The 25,107-nt window shown below is 36.8% G+C and overlaps 1 protein-coding gene across 4 annotated transcripts in view; it reads right to left on the reverse strand.

Moving 5' to 3' along the window:
* Positions 1–25,107, reverse strand: part of Sec23 (transport protein Sec23) — a 410,761-nt gene that overhangs the window by 12,866 nt on the left and 372,788 nt on the right. For 3 of the 4 annotated variants that reach the window (XM_090398784.1, XM_090398783.1, XM_090398782.1), the window contains exons 19-20: positions 15,217–15,279; positions 2,483–2,509 (exon numbers count right to left, since the gene is read on the reverse strand). In XM_090398784.1, coding sequence (XP_090254910.1) covers positions 2,483–2,509; positions 15,217–15,279 — 90 coding nt within the window. The remainder of the gene's footprint in view (positions 1–2,482; positions 2,510–15,216; positions 15,280–25,107) is intronic. The other variant, XM_090398785.1, reaches the window with a different exon arrangement.

Below are 25,107 nucleotides of genomic sequence, written 5' to 3' on the forward strand. Positions count from 1 at the left end.
AAGCAAATAATGTTCAATTTATGGCACTTCTCTTACAACTTGCATACATGAGGGAGGAAACTAGGTTTCTTGTTAAATATGAGCCCCAAGAACTTGGTTTCTGCTGCAAATGAGATTAAAGTTTATCCTAGTCCAAGACCTTGAAGACCATGCCCGTGGCAAAAATACACAGACCTTCTGCCAGGAAAATCGGAACCCATTCACAAGTACCCATTTTGAAAGATGGTCAATGGTTTGCCGCAGCTATCTTTCTATGCCTTTCATATTACATGAATGACAGATTGATGTCACCCATGTAGAAGACATTGCTTACAGCTGGGGGAAGTTGTTCAGTTACTGAGTTAACCTTGGATGCAAAAAAAGCATGACACTTAAAATTGAACATTGCTGGATTTTCCCCCCTCTGATATACAGATGGCAGAGAGTGGTGTCCACTCGAAATTGGAAGATTTGGTTGGATAAAGATTTCTTGATAAAAAGGAGGTTCCCTTTGAGACCAAAGTGGTGTAGGTCTTTCAATATTCCAAATTTCCAAGTAGTGTTGTATGCTTTTTCCATTAAAGCTTTAATGGATACTTCCAGTATGATTAGATGATCAGTTGTTGAATGCTATTTGCAGAGGCCAGAGTTTGTTGTGGAAAATAGGTTGCATCTCTCCAGAAGGTGAAAAAATGAGAGTTAACCATCTTTTACAGAATCTTACACAAGCAGCTGATCAGAGCAATTGGTAGATAGTTTCACTGGATTAGGAAAGGTAATAATAATCACCTATTACCAAGTATCAAGAAACATGTTCTCACAGAAAATTCTGTTGGACTGGTAAAATAGATGATCCCATGGCATAATGACAACAGATGTTTGATTGTTTCATAATGAATGTTATCTGCTCTGCTCCAATAGCAGTTGGAAGACATTTAAGCCAAATAGTTTATTTCTTGTATTATGAATGGCCTGTTGTAGTCTTCCATGCCACTTGAAGAGAAGAGAACAGGATTTGTTTTCTGCTCCACATTTTGAAGCAAGGAACTCTGGGGAAAAGGAAGATGTTGCTGATGTATTGACAAAGATCTCCTTAAAAATTTCAGCAACTGCAGTTGAGTCAGTAATTGTACATCTATTATGTCCAATGACTGAAAGTGAGAGTGTGATATATCTGCTCTTCATTTTCCAGATTTTATCCGACTTCTTTGCTGCTGTTTGTATAGTAGATGTATAGTGGATCCAAGATTCCTTTTGGCTTTGATAACAGACGTATCATGTTTGGGCATGTGCAGACAATGCTCTAAGATTTCTTCTGACCTTCCTTGGCTGTTATGTGATCGGTGTTCCACCATGGTTTTCAGGGAAAAGCACGAAGCACGAACTAACTAGATTTTCAGGTATCACAGTTGTGGCAGCTTCAGTAATACAATATTTCATGATTGACTTCATCACTGATAACAGATGAGCTGAATTGAATTCTGCCAAGGTAGAAAAGGTTAGCCAGCCAGATTGCTCAATTTTCTGTTCTGATATCATGTAGTACATGGTTGTCCATGCAAAAAAATGGATTTCACATGTAAATGATTACTCCTGAGTAAGTTGTCTTTAGTTTCCCACTTAAATTGTGGGAAGGAGGAGGATGAACGAATAGTTAAGTCAATGGCAGTGAATTGTTTTCAGGACATACAAAAGAAGGTGTTGCTCCTGTGTTCAAGATGGAGAGTTATTGTTTTGAGCATATGCTCTGCAACTCTTCTGATGTTAGTTTAGGCACTACCCACAGAGTTGTGTCTGTTTAAATCCACCATTAAAATTAAAGGGAATAATAACTGCAGTATGTCATAAAGATCATTTTGAGAGAGAAAGAGATCAGCAGGAGGAGGTTGGTAGATGCAGCAAATTGCTATGAAAGATGCAAGTCAGATGGCAACTGCTTCTACGTTTGCATTAAGTAGGACTTGCTGGAAAGTGGGGCAGGGGGGAGGGGTATTGTTGCCCAAAAGGATGGTGACTCCTCAGTAGGCAGGTCTGGAAGATAGGATAGCAAAACTGTCTCAGAAGGACGGCAAAGAATACAGGAAGTATAGAAAAAGAAGAAGAGTGAAAAGGATTAGTATCATCGCTGAGAGGTCTTCCCCACTAACACGAACATGTGCCTCACACAGAAAGGCTTTCACAAAGCATTACCTTAACTGTCATTCATCATTAGTTCTTGTTATCATACTCAAAAGTTATACAGATATGCTTGGAATGTCATCTACAGAATTCGCTTATCCTCTCTTGGCATGTTATTTACATCATGTGCATTTCTAATGGGGTGTTCCAACACTTTTGGCAAAAGTCTATCAGCTTATGGTATTGAATGCTACTATATTTCATTCTGAAGAATATTCTTATCACAGCATCATGAACATAAACATGGGATAAAAAATACCATTTAAATTTTCTGGAATATAAAGTATCCCTCCACCATTTACTAATAAAAAAAATTAAATACTACCGTAGGATAAGTTGTTGGTGGTGTTGCCTGTGAATAAACAAAAAAAGGAAAGAAAAAAAAATTAGTACAATATAATAAATATAACATGTTTACGCATGCATCTGAGGTGAAATTAAGATATCATTAAAATATGCTTACATGTATATAATAAATATAATTTCTTATATCTCCTGAACAAAGCACTGTAGTTCAAAATACCTAATATAGCACGACAGGATTTTTCCTTAAATTTTGGCTTAAATCATCAAGTGTCTGGTTGATTAGGTAGTTTGGATTTATGGTGGAGCCCACCAAGGTTATGAGACCAGTGTATTAAGCATGCATGTGTTCTTCTAGCTGGTTTGCAGGATGAAAAATCCTGCGACCTCCATATGAGACTGGCAAACTCGCCTTTATTTAAAAAAGCTCTGAAAAGGTGTGATGTGTGCTTCTCCTACCTCTTGAAAAAGTGTGCACATTTTTTCAAGAGGTAGGAGAAGTATACATCATTCAATCTAAAAACAAACAACTTACATATGCATAACCGTGAACCTCAACAGTCAAAATTAACTTATTACTTCTTGGATATTATGAAGTAATTCAGTACAAAATCAACAATTCAATCTAGGGAACATTATGTTTGTATTAATAGTTACAAAATAAATCTGTAAGTGCAATCCTTTTTCTTTTCTTTTTTGTACTTGTAGTCAATTTTTGTTGTTTTGGTTGCTTTATTTTATGAGAAATATAATTTTGGTTAATTAAGATACTTAGCACACAAAACCAATAAAAAAAGAGACAAGGTGTTGGGAATGCCACTTGGGTCCTGATCCCCAAAACTAATACCTCCATTAATCATGGTTACAGAAGACTTAAGTAAAATTACACAATTCTTCCTAGAATTTTCATGCTGAAATTATATTAACAATACAGCCGATCCATAATGAGCTCAACATCTGTGAGTTTCCATAGGTGTAGTATTCCTTATTTTGGCAAAAAGAGGAGTAATTCTACTTGAACATAAAACATACTAGTCCTTTAACAACTTTGGTCTACTGAATATGACTGTATGGAGAACAGAATGATAAAAAAAATAAGACAAAAGCATACACAGGGGCTATGTTTAAATTCTAGATTATTTTAAGTTTGCTGAGCCTATGATGATTGTTTGCCATACCTGTACTCACTAGTGTGAGCCTCCGATATAATGAAAGGTTAGCAAAACAGATTTCTGGTGTTAAGATTGCAGGAAAAAGACCCACAGAAAGACCAAGATATAATTGGATTGATGCAGTCAGAAGTGTCTTAGAAGACTGAAATGTTAGATAGGACACTATTGGGAGTGCTGACAAGTAATAGACTAATTTTGAGGGAAATTGTTGATAACAGTCTGAAGTCAAAAGAGAATGAAGACAATTATATAATCCAACAGCTTTTAAACATACAAGTCTCTGGCCCAAAAAACTTGCGAAACAATTACAATTCAAGACACAACACATGCATCCTGTTCGTTTGAGTTATGATAACAGACTACTCTGCCATATACTTTTACTAGCACATAACATAAAACTATGCCGCTTAGCAGACACAGGGGCATTTAAAGATTTTAGTTGCATACAGATTGAATCACAGATCGTCTGGGATAATGAATCCAAAATATTGGATTGGAAAAGCAGCACAAAAGTGTGATCTCACTACATGTAGTGGGAATACTGCCAACCATAGAAAGTAGTGTACTGGCCTGAGACATTTTCCTAGGATATATTTGTTTAATGCTGAAGTCTTTCATGTACAGCATTGTGAACTGCAGACATTTTAAATACACCTGAGAAGAGGCTAAGGAGTGGAAGAGAAAATTGGTGAAAAATAAGCTCAGTTCAGACCATATAGAAGTTCTCAGGATCAAATTTTCACTTTAAGACAAATAGTTGGGAAACAGCAGAAATAAGGATCATGTTAAAAAAGGTTAGGTTAGGATTGGTCGTAACTTCTGCCCAAGACAATTCCCATCCCCACCCCTATCATATCCAGATGGCGCTACTGCATTTTCATCCACAGAAAAAGCCAATTTCTGGCTTCACACTTTGCTTCCAATGCATGCATAAATGACATGGTAAATGCCGCCCCCCCCCCAACCATTCCAGATTCCCCCTATATCCTTTGCCAGAAAGAGATCAGAAAAATACTGTCCAAATTAGACACAAAAAAGTCTCCTGGCCATCCTGCATATTTAGAATATACTTCACTTTCTTAGTGAGTTTGTAGTACTTCTGCATTTAAGTAAAAATATTCACAATGAGAGATACTTCAGTAGTTGTTCTAGCGAACGAGTTCCACTTCACCATTCTGTTATGCAGTGGTTAAACAAGATAGTTTATAGCTGTTGATTCTTCTCTGCAACGATGATCACGATATAAATAAAGGGATGAATCAAAGAGAGTCTCTGAATAACAATGTAGACAGGGATTTCCTTTTCGTAGGGCATATTCACTTTCACCTCTTGTATCAGATTGTCTCATAAATTTCTAAAAATTAATAAACTTAATATTAACATGGTTTTTCGTTTTTATCACCCTTCTTTCAATCCAAGTTACTAATATATTATAAGCAAAAATCTTTGCATATGGTATGTTTTTTTTTTTTTACAATTAAAATTACATAAGGAAATTACACAAGTCCCAATGGAGAAATTGACATTGCACATAAAAAGCAAAAATTACTAGCAGTCATTGGAACTTTGAACAGACACTTCAGTAAACAGATGTCTAGAACAACCCAAATGTTTTGATATAATTAACAGAATTTGGTCAGTCATTTTATGCCACAAAAGCTAACAGCATATATTCATTTTATTTTATGTGGACCTCACCTACAAAAAGTTGCAGATCTATAAATAACACTTTACAGTGGGTTAAGGATTGATAACATCAGAACCCTGCTCCAGACCAAATATAACACTTTTTTCCCCTAAGATACTTCAGAAATTGAATAATACTGGTGTAGTTTCACATTACACAATGAACCTTATCTTCCACCTCAGCCAACATGCTGACCAGGGTTTAATACGAGTCTCAGAACAGGGAGATTCTGCAGGAATGGAAGGAATGTACTGTAATTCCATCATACAAGGGAGGTACAAGGATACACTATGATACTTTTGGATTTTGCTAAGGCTTTTGACAGAATACAGCATGATAGACTTGCATAAATTGGAGAATATGGATTTGGATTATAGAATATTAGTTTGGATAAGAGGATGGCTGATGGACAGATATCAAAAAGTGGTATATGGGGGATGTGAATCTACAAGATTTTAGGTAACCAGTGGTGCACCACAAGGATCAGTGCTTGGTCCACTGTTATTCAATCTATACATTAATGATATTGGGAAGGATTTGACAAGCAACATACAGCTATTTGCTGATGATGCAAAGATATCCCGAGCTGATATCCCATCTAATCCCACAGCTGTATTTATAATATCCTAAGAATCTCCAATTCATCCACCTCTGTTCCCTCATTCATATCTGTCACATATGTTAAAACTGTAACCTCACTGGGATGATATATCCTTGAAAGGTGGTCACTCAGTAACTAAACTATTTTATCTGCTTCTGTTTACCACATGACCATACACTTGTGTTTTTTCATCGAGTGAAGAGGTAGCAGAAAGCTCAATGTTGTGTACACCAGATTGATAGCTTTTTAACAAAATGGGCATTCATTAGCTGAACAACCTCTTCTGCATCTGGATTTAGAAGAGTTATTCTTTCATATTCGTTCTTTCATTTACTTGCAGCATATCGATAGAATTCTTGTGGGTTGTCTTTAGCACTCAGACTTTGTTTTCCGTACAACAGTTGCGACTATTCTTGCCTGTTGCTCATAACGTTCATAACATTATAAGCTAATGTTTATAATGTTATAACATAATATTCTATTATAAATAGAATATTATGTAATATTCTATTAGTTAGTAAATTCAAAAGGCATGACTGACCATTGCACAAAGTCGTGTTACCCCCCCTCATACAGAATCATATTCTTATCCATCAATTCTTGAATTCTCTTTTTGACTAATTTTTCCAGTACTTTTATCACTATGCCTGAGATACTGATTGGTCTATAATTTTCTACTGCAGTCTGAGAAACTCACTTATGCAAGGAAATTATTTTGCCCTCTTTCCACTCCTTTGGAACTCTACCAGAGCTGAGACTTAAAGAGCCTAGTCAGAGGTATTGCCAGTTCCCTTGCACATTCTAGCAAAACCCAGACTGATATTCCATTTAATCCCACAGCTGTATTTACACTGAGATTCTGCAATATTCTGAAGAACTTCCAATTCATCCCCCTCCGTTCCAACATTAGTGTCTGCCACATATGTTAAAGCAGTAACCTCACTTGGATGACATACCTTTGCAAAGTGGTCACTCAGTTACTATTTTATCCACTCAGAACTATTTTATCTGCTTTTGTCACCTTGTGACCATCATCACTCATTAAGGTTAATCTTCCATGGTCATTCTTTCTCTTACTTGCCACGTAAGTAAAAAACTCTTTGGGATTTTCTTTGGCCTGCTAGGCTAGATTATTCTCATAATCTGATTTTTCCTTCCTTGCCAGAGCTTTGTATTGGTTATAAGTTTGATGGTCACCTTTCTCTTTATATACCCTCCATAGCAATTTTTTTCTTCTCCAGTTCGTGCTTAGATGGATGAGTAACATCATTAACTCCCACCTGATTAACTCTTGTTACCTTAAGTATACAATTTAATATTGCTTCGTCTAGATGATCCTTAACTATCTCCCATGCACTACTAACATCATTATCCTACAGTGTTTTATTCCAAGGCACAGGTTTAAGCTTCTTCCAAAGCTTGTCATAATCATCTGCCTTGTAGTTCCACATATACCCTTCTTGATAGAATATTCCCCATGTTGTACAATCTCCCAAGTCAAGACTGAATGGTCACTTTCACCAATTGGAAGCAATGTGGTCACCTTGGTTATAGACAGATCTTCTGATCCTATGGCTGGTTCCATTACTCTCACACATCTAGTCCCACATGCTACCTCAAGTAATTATCTCTCAGTCGGTATATTGATTTCATTTCCTTCCTTCCAGTCTATATCTCCATAGTTGAAGTCCCCCATAATAATCACTTGACCTGTACTTATTGTAATAATTTGAAGTTGCATGTCTTCCAGATCAACTACCAACTGTATATTGTCTTACTGGCATTTATCCCACACCACAATGCTTCAAATGAACAGCCACATTCCCATATATCTCATTCTTTTTGGCTGCAATTCATCCACTATCATCAGCAGTACCCTTACTCCCATCCTATCTTATCTTCTCTGAAAATACTAAACCCATCACATTCTATCACTGTAAGTACATCATCTGCTGTTAGCCAAATCTCTGCCTATAACATTTGGCAAGGTTGCACTAACCAATGCCAAAAAATCCCCCCCCCTCCTCTTTTTCCTGATACTTCTGGCATTAATATATAGAAACTGCAGCTTCCATTTAAGCCCCCACCCACCTTTACTTCCTGAGTTGACTACCCTACTCAACATTTTTGCTTGAGAGACTAGATTCCGCACTTGGTCATTCTCACGCTCACTCGTCTCATGGATGTCATCACACAAACTCACCTCCTTGCACCCTAATTGCTCATGTTTTCCTGAATTTGTGCTTCAGCATGCTTGGTGAACAAAACTCTCTAGACACCTAACACCAAAGCTATTTAGATGCAGTCTGTCAGCATTGCAAAAATCCTTCTTTCAGTCAAATACAGACCACAAATCCTACATCATTTTTTCTGCACAACCTATGCATAGTCTCATTAGTTAGCAATGTCCTCCTCCTCAATTCACCTCTATCATAGCATGGTAGGAGACTTACAATCTTCACCTTCTCGCTCTTCACTTTTGTGTCGTCTAATAACTTCAGTACATCCTCTTTCATAGAATACTTCTCACCTCTCAAATTATTTGTGCTCATCAAGACAATTATTTCCTTTGACTTACCTTTTTGCATCCAGATGGCATGACTAATATCATGAAAAACAAAGAAAACTGCAGGAAATAGAACAAAAGAAATTGTGAGAAATAAAAGAAATCACAGGAAGTAACACAAAAGAAACTGTGATAAATATAACAAAGGATATCGCAGAAAATAATAAATTGATGATGGAGCACAAAGGATTGGCAGAAACCATACAGCAAGCACATAAAATGACACCATACAAAAGTAAAAAGGTAATCAACAATAGCAGACAAAAAAAGAACTAGCAGAGTAGAGAATCATAAAAATGAAAAATCAATGTTTACATTTAGAAATATTATATTAACATATTTTCACTTACCTGAACTCTTCATAATAAATAAATGTGTGCAGTCTGTACTATTATAATCAAAAAATAATCTAAAAACTTCAGTAGTCAGTCAACTTGGTCACCTCCAATAACAAAGAGGAAAGGAACAGAAGTGATGAACATTAATCAGCATTAGTCAGATGGATAGTGTGAATTTCAGTGTCTGATCAGACAGGCCCAATGGCATACAACTGCCATAACTTGATACTGTTCTCTTAGAATTGACAATTAAAGAAATATTGCACGATGTACAGTATTTTTTTAATTTGAGGAAAGTAAGTTATACAATTTGTTTGGGTAGCAACTCATTTTATGCCTGGAAGATTATCTATATGATAAAAATTTTCTCTGCACACATTTACAGTACATCAATCCCTCGCTAGCATGCTTTTTTTTCCCTTATACCCAAATGCAATTAATGCACCTCTTTAAAAAATCACTCACCAGGATGAAATAATTCAGTTAGCGATTTAAAACATTTTACATAGTTATTTTTTAATGGCATACTACACTATTTCCATGTACACTATGCTCCAAATTTATCATCAACATTTATGTCATCTGCTAATTACGTGTCATTTTGCTTATCATATTGCGTGCCTCCTTTGCAACTGTTTTCCTTACTTTTTTATTTTAAACTATTTTCCCAAACTTTAATCATAAGTAAAAAAATTAGTGAGCAAAAAAACGTGGAAGTGTGAAAAGATTTGAAAAGTAATCTCATTAGAAGAAAAACTTGAAATAATAAAGAAAAATGAACAAGGGGAGTCCAGACCAAAGATAGGACAAGAACACAAAATGGGTGAATCAACTATGAGAGCAATTTTAAGCAAAGCTGCTGAATACAAGGAAAAAGGTGAGGCTGCTTCAAGTTCATCATGCATGCAGACCACCTCAAAATCAAAGTATTATAATGATCGAATTAGAGAGTCTTCTTTCTACATGGATTGAAGATTGCCAAAAACAGATCCTGCTAAGCACTGACCTTAGTGGAATTCAAAAACATTAAGTCTCTTTGCAACCTTGAAAGAAAGGGCTATCAATGATGGAAAAGAAGAATTCCAGGCTAGCACTGGATGGTTTTCAGCATTTCAAAAATGAAACAGCCTACATAATGTTTGAATCACAGGCGAAGCTGCAAGTGCAGAAAAGGAGGTGGCCACAAATTATCTAGAGATTTTGAAGAAAATTGTGGAAGAAGGGGGGGGGGGGGCTGTTGTAACCAACAAATATTTAATTTTGATGAAATCTGCCATTTTTTTTCCCTTCCAAGACTTTTCTGGCCAAATCAAAGAAATATCAACCTGGTTATAAAGTCGCAAAGGATAGAACAACTCTTCTATTAGGTGACAATGCTGAAGGTGATCTAAAGTTAAAACCCATAATAGTTTATAGGGAACAAAATCCTAGAGCCCTCAAAGGCATAAATCAATTCCCCCCCCCCCCATTATTTGGAAGTCTAACAAGAAAGCATGGATAACTAAAGCTTTTACTTCTGATTCATTGTGTGAGAACATTAAAGTGATATTTTACTGCCAAATATAACTTCTCTCTCTCATACAACCTATGGACCAGGGGATTATCACAACTTTTAACACATACTACCCAAGAAGAATGTTTAAACAGGAAATGGGAGCAACATCTGGAGAGAATTCTATGACAGTAGAATTCAGAAGAAATTCAATGTTAAATCTGCTATCCATTATAAGATATCCGATAGATCTATTATCTATAATCCAATATCTGTTATAAGAAGAGTAACAAAAAAAAGTAATGAATGCAGGTTTCACAAAAGGGTGGATAATTCCGATGATGATTGGAAACTATGTATCCTATTACTGTGTAAAATGTATACTGATGCTCAGTAAACAAAAGAAAATTCTTAGAAAATGATGCAACATATAAATAAATACACATAACAAGCACAACAAATTTTACAAATTTGCTGTTCTATCAAATCACCGTATTCCTGCCATGCCTAAATGAATCGCCTGATCAACATTATCAGTTCACTGGATTAGCCCCTCCCTAGTTATTTACTGAAATACCAAATCTATACAGCAGCTGTCATCATCAATTTTCTGATATGTACCTTCAATGAGGGTGATCATGCTACTAAGACAGAACTACATGATTAAGTTTTTTCATTATTAATAAATGTGATGTGACATTGTCATCCATAAAAATGAACTGTACAGAACCACAGAGCAATTGAACATGACGAAGACCTTTGTTGCAATATCACTTACCAATCATAGTCCTTTCCAGTGCTTGTTTCTCGGTGCATCCATTAAGCATAATGCCCTCACACAATATGATTCCACACTACCGTATTGATCCCTTTCAAGAACATTCTTGCAATGGTAAGCAGTACCACTTTCATGCCAGATCAAGTGTCATCTAGAATTGGAGGAAAGACTAAAGCAACTCATCTAAGGGGTACATTAGTCAAATGGCATCTTATCCAATTTTTATGAATATAACACCACTGAAAACATGTTCTATGATGATGTGGATCAAGGGACACAGACTACAGGCCTCCGGACGTATAGGCCTACTTGTTGTATACAAATGTCTTGCTACAGTTTGTCGAGACATCTGCATACCTGTACTTGAATGGAGCCAACTTGTAAGTTGACCTGCCAATGGTGTGTCGATTACATTTTGCTGTTATAACTGAAAGTCTGCCTTCATGCTCTGTGGTTGAGTGAGGGTGACCTCTTAGCAAATGCCTGGAACACACAAATTTTTGAAATGCTGCTCAGAGCCAAGATACAATGCTATGTGAAATTCCAAACTCTGGCAATATCAGTAATTCTATTAGCCTTTTTTCTTCTTCTTGAACCTTCAAGCTTTCCAAAAATTTTTCCCCTCCATGAAATTATCTAGATGATGTCTTTGAGACATTACAAGATATCTAAGTTTGCAAATTTATTCCTTCACAAAAAAGTTCCTTCAACACAATTCGCTTAGTACAGTCTTTTGTCTTTTATCCTGTTGAGAGCTACTATATGGCCCCTTTGAGCACAATTCAAAAATTCGAATGTGTACCTGCTTTATACTCAAAATCGTCAGTTATAAACTGCCACAAGTTGATTCATCTGAATTTGCAGTTATAATCTTCAGAAATAATGTTCATCCTTAGGTTTTGGACACCAATGTATTATTACAAGAGTATTTCCATGGATACTGCTTATTTTAGAGAGGGGTTCGAATGGTTTACACTGAAACTTGAAATGTTTCTGCAGTAAAATTAAGGATGCTGATCACTATTCCAGTCAGCAGTCCTACTTTAAGAAGATCTGAAGAAATTGCATCCCACTGTGCTATTTGCTAATGGTTCATTTGATGAAGATCCCAACAGTATCAGGAAATAAAATATGTATTTTGCTAGCTACATTAGTCTATAAGGCATTTTGTTGAATTATCTGTTTAATTTGGCTATCTTTAATTGAATTCTTAAATATATTTTTTACTGTTAAGTTTTTTTCTGCCCCCCCCCCCAGAATTTGTTATCTACTTTGCATTTTATTATTATTATTATTGTTCCGGGCAACTCCAAGGAGTCGACAGACTCATCGAGGGAGGCCCTAACATCATGTCAAGAACAACTATTCGACTATCATACCTTGCCTTGAACTCATTCACGGTCGTAGCACCTACAACAGACTCTGGAAGCTTATTCCACTCATTCACCACTCTCCAAGTAAAAAACCTAGCTCTAACACCCTTGTCAACCACGCTCTTGCCAAGCTTCCATGCATGGCCCCTAGTCCTCCCACCACCAGTCATATTTTCAAAAATATCTTCTGGATCAATCTTATAGAAACCCTTCAGTAATTTGAATGTCTCAATCATATCACCCCTCCTTCGCCTATCGACCAATTTCTGCAACCCACAAATCTTCAACCTATTCTCATAAGGTTCATTCCACAGACCTGCTATCATCTTGGTCACTCGTCTCTGGATCCTCTCCACTTCCTCCCCATCACGAAGAAACTCTGGTGTCCATACCTGGGCACAGTAGTCCAGATGGGGTCTTATCAAGGCTCAATACAGAGGAACAACAACTTGTTTGTCTCTGCATGTTAAAGTATTTTTCAGAAGCCAAGTGATTTGGTGAGCTGATTTAGCCACTTTTGCAATGTGCCCCCTTAAACTTCAATTCCCTATCCACTAACACTCCCAAATCCCTGGCCTCATCAATCTCCTGGAGTACGGTTCCACCAATGCGATATACTGCTGCTATTCTTTTCACCCCAAAGTGCATAACCTTACACTTTGGAACATTAAATTGACATCCATTTTTCCTAGCCCAGTCCTCCAAACTATCCAAATCATCCTGTAAAATTTTGACATCCTATGCACTCATAATTGCTCTACCAAACTGTATCATCAGCAAAAAAGTGAACACTTCCTCTCAAATCCTTTCCTATATCATTGATGAACAAATTGAAAAGCAGTGGTCCAAGAACAGAGGCCTGTGGCACTCCACTAGTCACAAGCCATCTTTTAGACTCCACTCCTGAATAAACAACTCTCTGGTATCTCTCCTTCAACCACCCTCCTATCCATCTCACCAACCCTATATCTATCCCCATCTGCTCCAGTTTACTGATTAGGGTTCCATGTGGTATCCTATCAAAAGCCTAGGCAAGGTCCAGTAGTATTACTGTAAACCCATTACCCCTATCCAGTTCAGCCGTCACTGTGTTATAAAACGTGAGCAAGTTACTGAGGCATGATCTACCCTTCACAAAACCATGTTGTCCCCCATACAATATCCCATTTTCATCTATCCAATCCTGTATTCTTTTCTTGACTAATTTCTCTAAGACCTTGACAATGATACCTGATATGCTAATCGGTCAGTAATTTACAACAGCAGTCTTGGAACCACCTTTATACAGTGGAACTATTTTCCCCCTCTTTCCACCCCCTCGGGACTAACTCAGACTCGAGACTCAAATTAAACAAAATGGTCAAGGGTACTGACAATTCTTTAGCTGCTTCTCGTACAACACGAGCTGGTATACCATCCAATCCCACAGATGTATTGACATTGAGGTTATGCAATAGACTACTCGCCTCCACTTCATTCACCACAATTCCCGTATAATCTACTAGTACATTCGTTTCTGCAATGTCACCACCTGAATGATACATTCTTGCAAAGTGCTCACTCAGTAACTCAACTATATCAACTGATTCAGTTACCTCCCTACCATCGGCATTCTTTAAAATCATTATGCCATGTACATTTTTCCTTTTACTTGCTACATATCTAAAAAACTGTTTAGGATTCACTTCAGCCTGCATGGCCAATGTTCGTAATCCTTTTTTGCTTTTCTTACCACACTCGTTACCCTTCTGGCCTGCGCCAGAAAGGTGTGCCTGCCAGTCACCTTTCTCCTTAAATTCCCTCCATAGTTGTTTCTGTTTTTGCAGCTCAAGCTTAATGGTGTTATTCATCCATTTAACCCCTACTTGATTTATTATTTGGACTCTAGGTATACAGTCAGCCATTGCTTCATGCAAACACTTCTTAACTACCTCCCATGCACTATCAACTTCTAGTCCTTGCAGTTGTACATGCCATGGCACTGAACCAATCAAACTCCTAAGCTTGTCATACTTTCCAGCCCGATAATTCCACATGTACCATCTTAATTGAAAATTCTACACCTTTAGCCACCTCTCAAGTCAAGACCCTATGATCACTCTCACCGATTGGTGGCAATGTGGTCATATTTGTTACAGCCAAATTCTCAGATGTAATTACTAGGTCAAGCACTCTCTGACCTCTAATATTTTCCATTACATGCTGTCGCAGATAGTTATCCCTTAATAACCGCATAAAATCCAATTCCTTCCTCCCGTGTGTCCTCTCCTCACTCCAATCAATGTGATTGATTGGAGTAAGGAGAGGACACACAAAAAAATTTTTTTTTTTTATTTTTATTAATTTCTAATGATAATAACCTTTTTCCCTAATACAACCAAACATGATTTTTGTTTTTGTCACTTCACACACACTATCCTAAAGATATAGAAGTGTCTCGCTGAATACAAAAAACTATCTGGAGGAATTTGTCACTGCTGACAACTCAAAATTTCCAAAGCCAGAAGGTGTTTTTACAAGCATTCACATGATCACAATGGAATATGAACCCCAAGCCTGTCAGTAGCAATCAAAGTTTTTATGTATTTTGCAGCTGATACGACTGTTGCTTATCAATTGTGATTAGAAATGAGGAATACTGCAAAAATGACAAAATATAGAAAATAAAGAATTTTTTTTTTGTATAAAACAGTACACATCAATGCTAACAACACTAAGCTACACAATATTAATTTTGAAAAACACCTACCTGACCCCAGCTGTAAGTATTGTGTGTGATAGATGGGTTAACCTTGGATAATAAAAATCTTGCCTGTAAAGAAAAGATAGACTTCTTAATGATGCAAGGAATATGGATGTACATATTATTTTAATATAATTCTTCAATTCATTATAGCAGAGAGTCTTTAACAAACCTCTGATTCTAGTTTCAGAAGTGACTAGCTAGACAACATAAACTCTAACATACTTTTTAAATGTGCATGGATGAAGTAGATATGTAGAGTTCAACAAAAAGTTCAGGCTCTCACTGGAATTTGAATTCTTAGCCTGTGAGAGTTAAAAGTGAATATGATATCCACTCAGTCAAGCAAAGGCCATCCCCACCTATAATTACTGATATTGTGTGTAATATATGATACTATGAGGGAAGACTAAATAACAATGTGTCATATTACAAAAGGAAGCATTAGGTCATTTTTATCTCATGTTTCCATATAATCTTCTATTTATAATACTGTATTTCTCTTAAGTGGAAGAATAGTGGTGGAAAGTTCTTACTGCATAAGAACATGAGCAGCCACTGGTCAACATTAGTACACAGTCCAGCTTTTCATCTTCTTTCTTCATTCATGTACCTGTGTTCTTCCGAATAGCCTTCCCATACTGCTTTTCCCAAATCACATAATTACCAGCTTTTCAAGCATTAATACATGGCAACTGTTGTGATATATCCTCTCATGTGTTAAGGTCATTAGAAAATGCCTAGTAGTTATTTCTTACTCTGCTGTTTAGATCTCTAACAAGGGCCAACATTTTCATAAAAGTTGCCTTCTCTAATGACTCCATTTCCTCCTTCATAGAATGTTTGAGACAATAGACACAAATTAAGTCTCACTTCCCAACTTCTCAGTTTTCATGTGTGCTCACATCACTCTACTTGAAACTGCCTGTTATATCAAGAGATTATTTCAGTGCTTAGTCTTGAATATTAAACTACTCTTTCCTTTCCCTGATCATTACTGTCTGAATATAACATCTGCTAAGTGTTATTTAGAAGAATTTAACTTGTGTTGTTTTGGTAATATCAATTATGTTGAAATGGTATTTCTCTAATTTTCTGCCAATTCTGCTTCTTTCCAATAATACTTCTTACATTGATGACACTCTTCTTGAATTCTGCTGATGCCGAGTTTGTAGTAGTAGTTGACCCTTTTTTGTTGTTTGGTCTGGTTTCCCTAACCATGACATTAGCAAAAGGGAGGGACCTGTTTAACTGGGTATTAAACTAGCGGTAATGCCTCAACTGGCATGATATTTCATCTTGTTGTGCCATCATTGCCTTTTGGTTTAAGCCAATACAGAATACAATTTGGTTGGCTAAATTCTAAGTTGCCATCCCAACCTCATTCATTCAGTATGCAGGTAGAGATGCCTAGTAATGGGATGTACTACAAGTAGATGAGGACTGGGCATTAGATCAGTCCTCATCAAGTTAGTTCATTTCAAAAGAAATTAACTAACTTGTCTTTACAGGCTATGCAGAGGTTTGCTCCCAATTATCTATGACCCTTAAACAATTCTTTACCTGTTTTTTTTCCCATTTTGATTAAATTTGTTATGTGACTCAGTCATGAACAGTTGTAAGCATTACATATATATATTTCATCTACTTGTAGTATATCAGTACTGCAAGTAGACCAAATATTTTTTTTTTCTATTCTTTTCTTAATTTAATAGTGGATAGTATGCTTGCTCCCCAACCAACAGGTCATGGGTTTGAGTCCCACTGTGAGCATTTGTAAAAGCCTGCTCTGGACAAGCTTATAAGATTTGTCTTAAAAAATTACTTTTTTTTTTTGTATTCTTTAAATAATCTGAAAACCTTGCTCTAAAGACCAAACAGAATTTCTGCAAGCCACTTCAGGCCTCCTCCAATAAGTGGGGGGTGGTGGTCTTACACACCAAGTGATGAAATTCACCTGCCATCTAGGGACAGTCACAACCATCCATGTCCACAGTAGGATTTGAACCCGAAGTCTGTTGGTTGGTCTACACAACCTTAAAATTATTCTGCTCATAAATTTTTGAATATCAAATTTTGAAGATTAAAACAGCAGGCAAAAGTTACTTCCTCAAGGGCTCACTTTAGTGAGTACAGGAAGGCAAACCAGAGGCACCTCATGCTGGACCATGCCTTACTTCACGTAATATACATCTGTTATATTATCTGTAGACTGGTCCTGCCCCTTTCTTCTTTCCTTCTTGCTCCTTCCTCCCAAAGCTATTAGAGTATTCGAGGGCTACTATGGGTGAATCTTTCTTATTTTGCTATTTCATTTCACCTTATGTGGAAAGCTGCAACCCTACCACTTTCTTCTTGCAGTGACTTCACTCCAATGCTAATATTGTTGTGCCTTATAATACATCTCATGCTGCATTGGTTGTCACGCAAAATAACCAGAGCCATGCTCAGGGCTTAGGCAGAGGGTCCTGTTCGAGAAGTATATTACAGTCTTCAACAAAAGTCAGTGATATTGTGAATGAGGAACACAGAAGGTATAGGATTAATCTTAGAAGGGAATTTTACATAGACACATGGAATGTTTGGGTTATAGATAAGTACTCTTGAGATTCTCTGTAAAGAAATGGATAGGTATGAAATTGACATTCTGGGAATTACAGAGACCAGATGAAATGGAGAAGGTCACTTCAAAAGACAGGATGATAAGTTAGTTGTTTACTTAGATTGTGACTCAAAGCATCATGGGGTAGCTGTGATACTGAAGACAGCTGAGACGAAGTCTTCTTGGTTGAAACCCCATTAATGATAGGATACTTTCTATTAGACATAAGGCTCAGCCTACCAATGTATCAATCGTGGTCCACACGGATAGGCCTGATGAAAGAGAGTGAGGAATTCTATGAAAACTTACAGACTGTTTTGGACTGCCTACCAAGGAGAGATATACTTTATATCTTAGGGGACTTAAATGCAAAAGTGGGAAAGAGTATGGGAGTCCAGAGTATGGCATGTTTGGTCTGAGTGAATGTAACACCTGTGGTGAAAGACTGTTGGAATTTGCCCATGCTAACAGATTAGTTATTACCAATACCTGCTTCCAGAAACATCCACGATGGACCTATACGTGGATAACTAACACTGATAGGTTAAGGCACCAGATTGATTACATCCTGGCTTTCCAGCAGTGGAAGACAAGCATCTCTGATGTGCATGCTTGTCCTGGAGAAGGCTTGGTATAGACCATCAGCTAGCAAAAGCCAAAGTAAGACTAAGACTTTGAAGACTTCCAAGCCAGCACATCTCACTAGACTGGATGTTAGATGATTTTTTGGAGACCAATGAGGAGAACTCACCAGAAATGCTTTGAGAAGGAGTCAAGGTGATAATACAGGATATAGCCATGAAGTATCTCAGCCCAATAAGACCAAGAGATCCATGGATATCAGATTCAACATGAGAACTAATCAAAAGAAGGCAGTTAGAAAAACAAAGACACAGGGACTGAAGAATATAAGAGATTTCATACAGAAGTTAGAAGAGCCATCAAGTAGGACAAGGAAAAGTTTTATACTAATAAATGTGAAGAGAGAGAGTTCCAGATGAGGAGGCAGAATTATAAAAAGATGTTTTATTTAGTTCATGACCTAAATCACAAGTTTAAGACCAAACTGAATGTCATTAAAGAAAGGAATGGCGCATTACATTGGAAACAGAAGAATTGGAAATCAAAAACAAATGGAAAGAATACTGTGAGGAACTGTACAATGAAACCTTCTCCACTTAAGCATGAAGTTGAAAGAGCAGTTAAGCAGCTTAACAGCAGTAAGGCTCCAGGTGCAGATGGAATCCCAGCAGAGTTAATTATGGCCACAGGGGATGGAAGGATAAGAATATTTCATAGATTGATTACAAGGATATGGGAGACAGGATCATGGTCTAGAGACTGGAAGAAGTTGGTTTTCATACCACTACATACGAAGGGAGATATGAAGGCTTGCAAGAACTATAGAACTATTAGTTTAATATCTCATGCAAGCAAAATATTATTAAAGATCATGCTAAATAGGATTGAGGCAGAGATGCCCAAGGAACAAGCAGGTTTTAGGAAAGGTAAGGGCACCAGAGATCAGATCCTTTGCCTTAGATAGATCATACAAAAATATAAAGAAAGACCACTCTAAAGCTTTTGATGTTCAGCATGGGAAACTGTGGGAAGTAATGAAAAGAATGGGTTTTCCTCAAAAACATACTACCAGGTTGGTAGCCAACTTATACAGGGAGCAAGAAACCATGTTAAGACCAGGTGTTGGATTAACTGATTGGCTTCAGGTTGGAAAAGGAGTTAGGCAAGGATGTTTACTTTCTCCTCACTTGTTTAGTATATGTGTGGAGGACATGCATGAAGCACTGGATGAGCTCAAGACAGGATGACAAGGAAGAACTAGGACAAATTCTTGATAAAGTTAACAAGATCAGAAATAACAGAGATCAACTCAATTCTATCAAAACAAAGATAATGGTTCTCAAAGGAAATACAAACAGGGAAGCTCTTGAGAAACAAGTGTACCTTAATGGAGAATTGAGGAAGTCAGCAAGTACGAGTACCTGGGATCCAATATTAATGTGAATTATTGCTTTTCAGAAGACATCACAAGAAGATTAATAATGGCTAAAACAGCAGTCAGAGACTTATCTAAAATCTGGAAGGATGGATCTATCTCCAGGTGAACAAAGTTGAGGATTTTGCATGCAGGTGTTTTTCCAACAGCGATTTATAGATGTGAAACGTGGAACCTAAACAAGTCAAATAAGAAAAGGATAGCTGCTTTTGAGATGTGGTATTACAGAAAGCTGTTGAGGATATCGTATACTGAAAGGCATACAAATGAATGGGTGTTAGAAAAGTTCAGTAGAACTTTAAGGCTGCTCCTTAAGGATATTTATAGAAGAAAGTTTAAATATTTTGGACACATTGAAAGGATGGAAAGACTTCTCAGAACATTAACAGAAGGAAAATTCCTGGAGAAAGAGGAAGACCAGTCTGTCAATGAGATGGATGGATGGTGTGTGTGGCGTGACTGATCTTCAGAGAGTTGAAGCCTCCAGAAAAGCATACAACAGGACTACACGGCAAGGCCTGGTGTGGCACATCAATGAGCATCGGAGTGATCATACAGCATTTGAGGATGCCAGTGAACATATGAGTAAAACAGTTACTAATAATATCTTATCCTCTCCTTAACAAATCAAGTTCAATAGCCTGTCATAGTCAAATAAGGTGGCTTCACATAACCATCCAACTCTCTAGAAAGAAAAACTCTTCCAGCAGCTCCATAATAAGACTAATTCACCTTCAGATGTCTGGCTTTCAAATCCAGATATTTCCAACCAAACAGAATTATCAATGCAGAGTCAGGTACAAATTCTATGTGGCAAACTCTGAAGAAAACTGATTTAGACAGGTAGGCAGCGGTGAAAACAGTTTGCAAGCATAGTGTATTTTTTAATTTTTAAACTCTTATTTTAATTGCTATTATTTTGCTCTATATTTCTATATTCTCTTATCTTTATCTCTTGATTATTCTTAATTATACTAAAACTTTATATCGTTCATTCATTAATTCATCATCTTTATACCCTCTTTTACCTTGCGGTGTCGAGGGTCCACTGATCATCGGGCCTCAATCCGTTTACAGGATAAGGTGGTCAGCCCTATGCCGCAGTATATCCTATTGGCTGTAGTGTTAAGTTCTCAAGGCCAGTTTGCCTGCTTTGCGGGATGAAAAACCCCAGAATAAACTGAGGAAAAAACCCTGCTGTCCATGCCCAAGACTGGCTAACTTGGCTATGGCTGAGGAAGATCCTTCAGCTCCTCACGTCACCAACGGGAATCGAACCTAGGACACTCCTTCCCCAGGCATATGGTTGCGAAGCGCATAGCCACTAGGCTAACCGTGCAGACTTAAACTTTATATCTTCAAACTTAATTCTTTTAACTTCAATATCTCTCTTGGCCGATCTATACTTACAAGAACGATGCTAGTGGTTTGTGGGACAAAGGAATTACTAATGGCAGATACCTATTCCTTTGTCTCACACTGGTTCTGATTCCTTTTTCGGATTCAGGGAAAATTTAATTTTCACTGCGCCACCCTGAATCCTAGATTAACAGATAGTGTAGAATCGAGGAGCCAGAACACAGTTTAGCATACAATCTTATGTTACTGAGAGTTACGTTTGCAGTCGTAGCCTCTCTATAATTTAATCTCCCGCTGTGGTCCGTAATTTATGAGCAAGTGCAACAGAGAAGAAAATCAGGCAAGTCATTAGTTAGACAAAAGAAACAAAACATTAAATTCAATTGAAACATTGTACATACTATGAATTCACTCTTAATATTCAATCTGCATTTGCTAATGAATGAGCACTAATTTACTTAGATTCTCAATATCTATGTTAGCCTGCATGACAAAGAACTTCAGTTAATGCTTACAATTTACACTTGAAAAATCACACTTATTCTATAATACTAAGGACAATTATTAGCTGAATAACTAGACTAGCTTCATGCACTGTACAATTTCTTCTCACAACACTCTCATAACTTTTCTATCATTAAAAGACAATTCTAAGGCAGCACGTGCTCTTGATTAATTTACTTAACAAAATACTCAAAATTCTCATTATTACTTTATCATACAAAGAAAATTTTCTCTAAAGTCCTTCCTAAAATTTATATACATTCTTCTAATACACATATATACATAATAAAACATGGATTGTACGTTATCAATTACTGGGGACTTATCTGGGCACTTTACATATCTCGTCTGGACAATTTCTTTCGACACCACGTTCCTTTTGCCTTCTCCGAGGTATTCTTCAAGGTTTCAGTCTGCTCTTACTTCTGCTGCCGAAAACAGGTAGACGTTGTTCCATGGTGAACTCATTCAACATCATAACGACATCTCTGTAAGCACCGACGAATACCTTCTGTTGGGCTGGTCGCCGACCGGTAATTTATTGGGAATTCTACGGCAAAGTTCATCCGTCCTTGTCTCGATTCCGCAAAGAATGAGGGGACGCCACGAGGAGACTACATACACATCAGCAAGACTGCCCGAAAACTCTGGAGTGCAACTCCGCACAAGAGAGCTTCCTCGGCGCTGCATGACTTTTTAAATTGCGTGCCCCACGTTCACTCCATGTCATCGATTACTCCTCCCATTTTCTCAGCATCACCTCATGTCGCCAGTACTGTACGCCACACACGGAAATCTTAGCCTACTCTTCTGCGTGCATGAGGGGGGGGGGGGGAATTACTTACTTACTAAGGGTGCACCTGTACTCTTTGATGCACATGTTTCGATTCTGGCCATTTCTATTTGATCGGATTATCTCTTTCACCCAGCAATTTATAAGTACTTACACTTAAGCAGTTTAGCAATTCTCAATACTTTATAATATCACATATTAAATGAAAGATTCTCAGCTTAGTAACATTTCAGTGAAATTTACAAGAGTCTAGTACATTCTGGTACATCAATAATTGATTCAAAATTGCAAGCCCATGTTAAGTCTGAAGGAAACGTAAATTTAATTTTTGTTTAATTCAGAACAATAGCATGGTGGATTCAAGAAGTAAAAGAAAAGAGTCATGAAAAAGAAGAAAATTATATTAAATGTTCCTAGCAAGAAAATAAAATGTATGCTTATTAGCAAAGACAGAGAAAAATATAAGGCTATGTATTTAAAAGTCATGGGCAATGCTTTAGAAGCTAAATATCATGCAGGTGGCAACAAGTTTTGGGGGCAAATGAAAAGTTCAGTAATGTAGGAAAGAATACTAAAAGGGATGAATGATAAAGCAGTAAAAAACTGAAGATATGAATCTGGATGTCTGGAGTAATTATTTTAAAAAACTTAACTGAGGTGATCAATAAGAACAGAAATATTAAAGAGAAATGCAATTAGAAGTACATGATAGATCACTGAGAGTTCATCTCATCTTCCCCGACGGTTAAGCTCAGTGACCTATTATGACCAAGCAACATGGCTCCAGGGGAGGGGAGAGAGAGAGAATTAATGCTCTGATAAGAAGATTAATCTATCTGCAGTCTGCTATTCTGTCAATTTTGTGTATTCTCTGGATTTATCTCATGGGATGAAAAACCCAAATTTTCAAAAAGTAAAACCCTGCCACCTCTCTATTAATCTAGCTAATTCGCCTTCAGCTGAAAAGACCCTATAAAGTTCTCTGAATCACATATGAGATTCATACCTGGTTTTTCAAACCAAAAGGTGTCCATAGTCATCAAATGAGCTACAAAGGCTCTCATATCAATACTTGAAATGGAAAAAGAATAGAATTGAACCTTCTGACCAGGTCATCTGAATTATGCAAGGTAGCCACTGTAAAATGCTATACCTTTATAAGCATTTCTCATTGAATATCATCTAACTGTTTGACACATTGAAAGTTAGTGATATTCAATAAGAATAGAATAGATGATATTCAGTGAGAAATGCTTATACATATAGAGGTATAGCAATTTTACAGTGGCTACATTGTATAATTCAGATGGTCTGTTCAGAAGGTTCAATTCCATGAGGATGACTGGAACACAACTCCTATAGTAACTACCTAAAAAATAAGGTGATTATAAGAATTATAGCAGAATTACCTTATAGTGTGTTCCAGGTATGCATACTTTGAGAAAAGCTTAAGAAAAAAACTATACAAAATTTTCATGAAGAAAATTTTTTGAGTTGAAAAATCATAGGGAAAAAACAAGGATGTGTATTTGTTTTGTAGATATACAAAATCATATGATAAAGTGCAAAAAATGTTATTCAAAACTCTACACTTATATGATGTAAACTGGATATACCTTGTATGATGCAATGTAATATACAGCCTAAACCTAAGTTGGAAGTCAGTAGTTAAAATTGAAAGAGGTATAGGAAAACAGTTTGATGCAAAATGAGGTATAAGAAAAAGGTGAACACCATCTTCACTGTAAGGAACACAATATGAAGGAAATCTAACATTAAATCTCATATACAAATTTGAGTTATTAAAAATAAAATAGTTGATCAAAGACTAGAGACCACAAATATGAGTTTTGAGAAGAATTAAGTCATATATATATATATATAATATTCGTCAAAGCTTGATTTGCTTCCTCAGTCTTAAGTAAAAGGCTGGTTGTATTTCACTAATTCAAGCTCTACCCAAGGGCCTATGAGTTGTGGAATAACTTTCGGAAAATGAATGCTATGCCGAACAAAGCAGCCTTTTGCAGCTGCCCAATTTTTAATCCAACTAACTTGAGTGCTTCTAGATGTTTTATCGATGTTTTAGGGATGGCGCCTAAAGCACCTATTATTATGGGAACAACTTTCGTTTTCTTTTGCCACATTTGTTCAACTTTGACTTGCAAATCGCGATACTTGGCAATTTTTTCATTTTCTTTGTCATCAATCTGGCTATCTCCTGATACTGATATTTTGATAAACTTAACACCCTTGTTTTCACTTTTTTCAACCACTGTTATATCGGGTGTATATTACATTCCAAGCTTTTCTCAATCTGGATTCTGGATTCATTCTCAACCACTTTCTGGTGAACTTTATGCTTCCAATAGTCTTTAGATACTTAAACCCATACTTTTACTTTTTGCATAAATGCCTATATATATATATATAGGCAACATTGTAAGTTCTCTTCTATTATTCCTAAATTCTCACAATTCAGAGAAGCCATTACCAGTGAAAAAGCACACAGAATCTACCAAAAAGCAAAACTAGAACTTATAGGAGAGAGGATTAACGATACCAGACATAATTTAGCTCTTCTCTTTTCTCAAAATCATCTTTAGAAAACCATTTAGCGAC

The sequence above is a fragment of the Typopeltis vanoorti genome, chromosome 10, assembly GCF_054136105.1.
Source record: "Typopeltis vanoorti isolate ZY-2024b chromosome 10, IOZ_Tvanoo_1.0, whole genome shotgun sequence".
Lineage (NCBI taxonomy): Eukaryota > Metazoa > Arthropoda > Arachnida > Uropygi > Thelyphonidae > Typopeltis > Typopeltis vanoorti.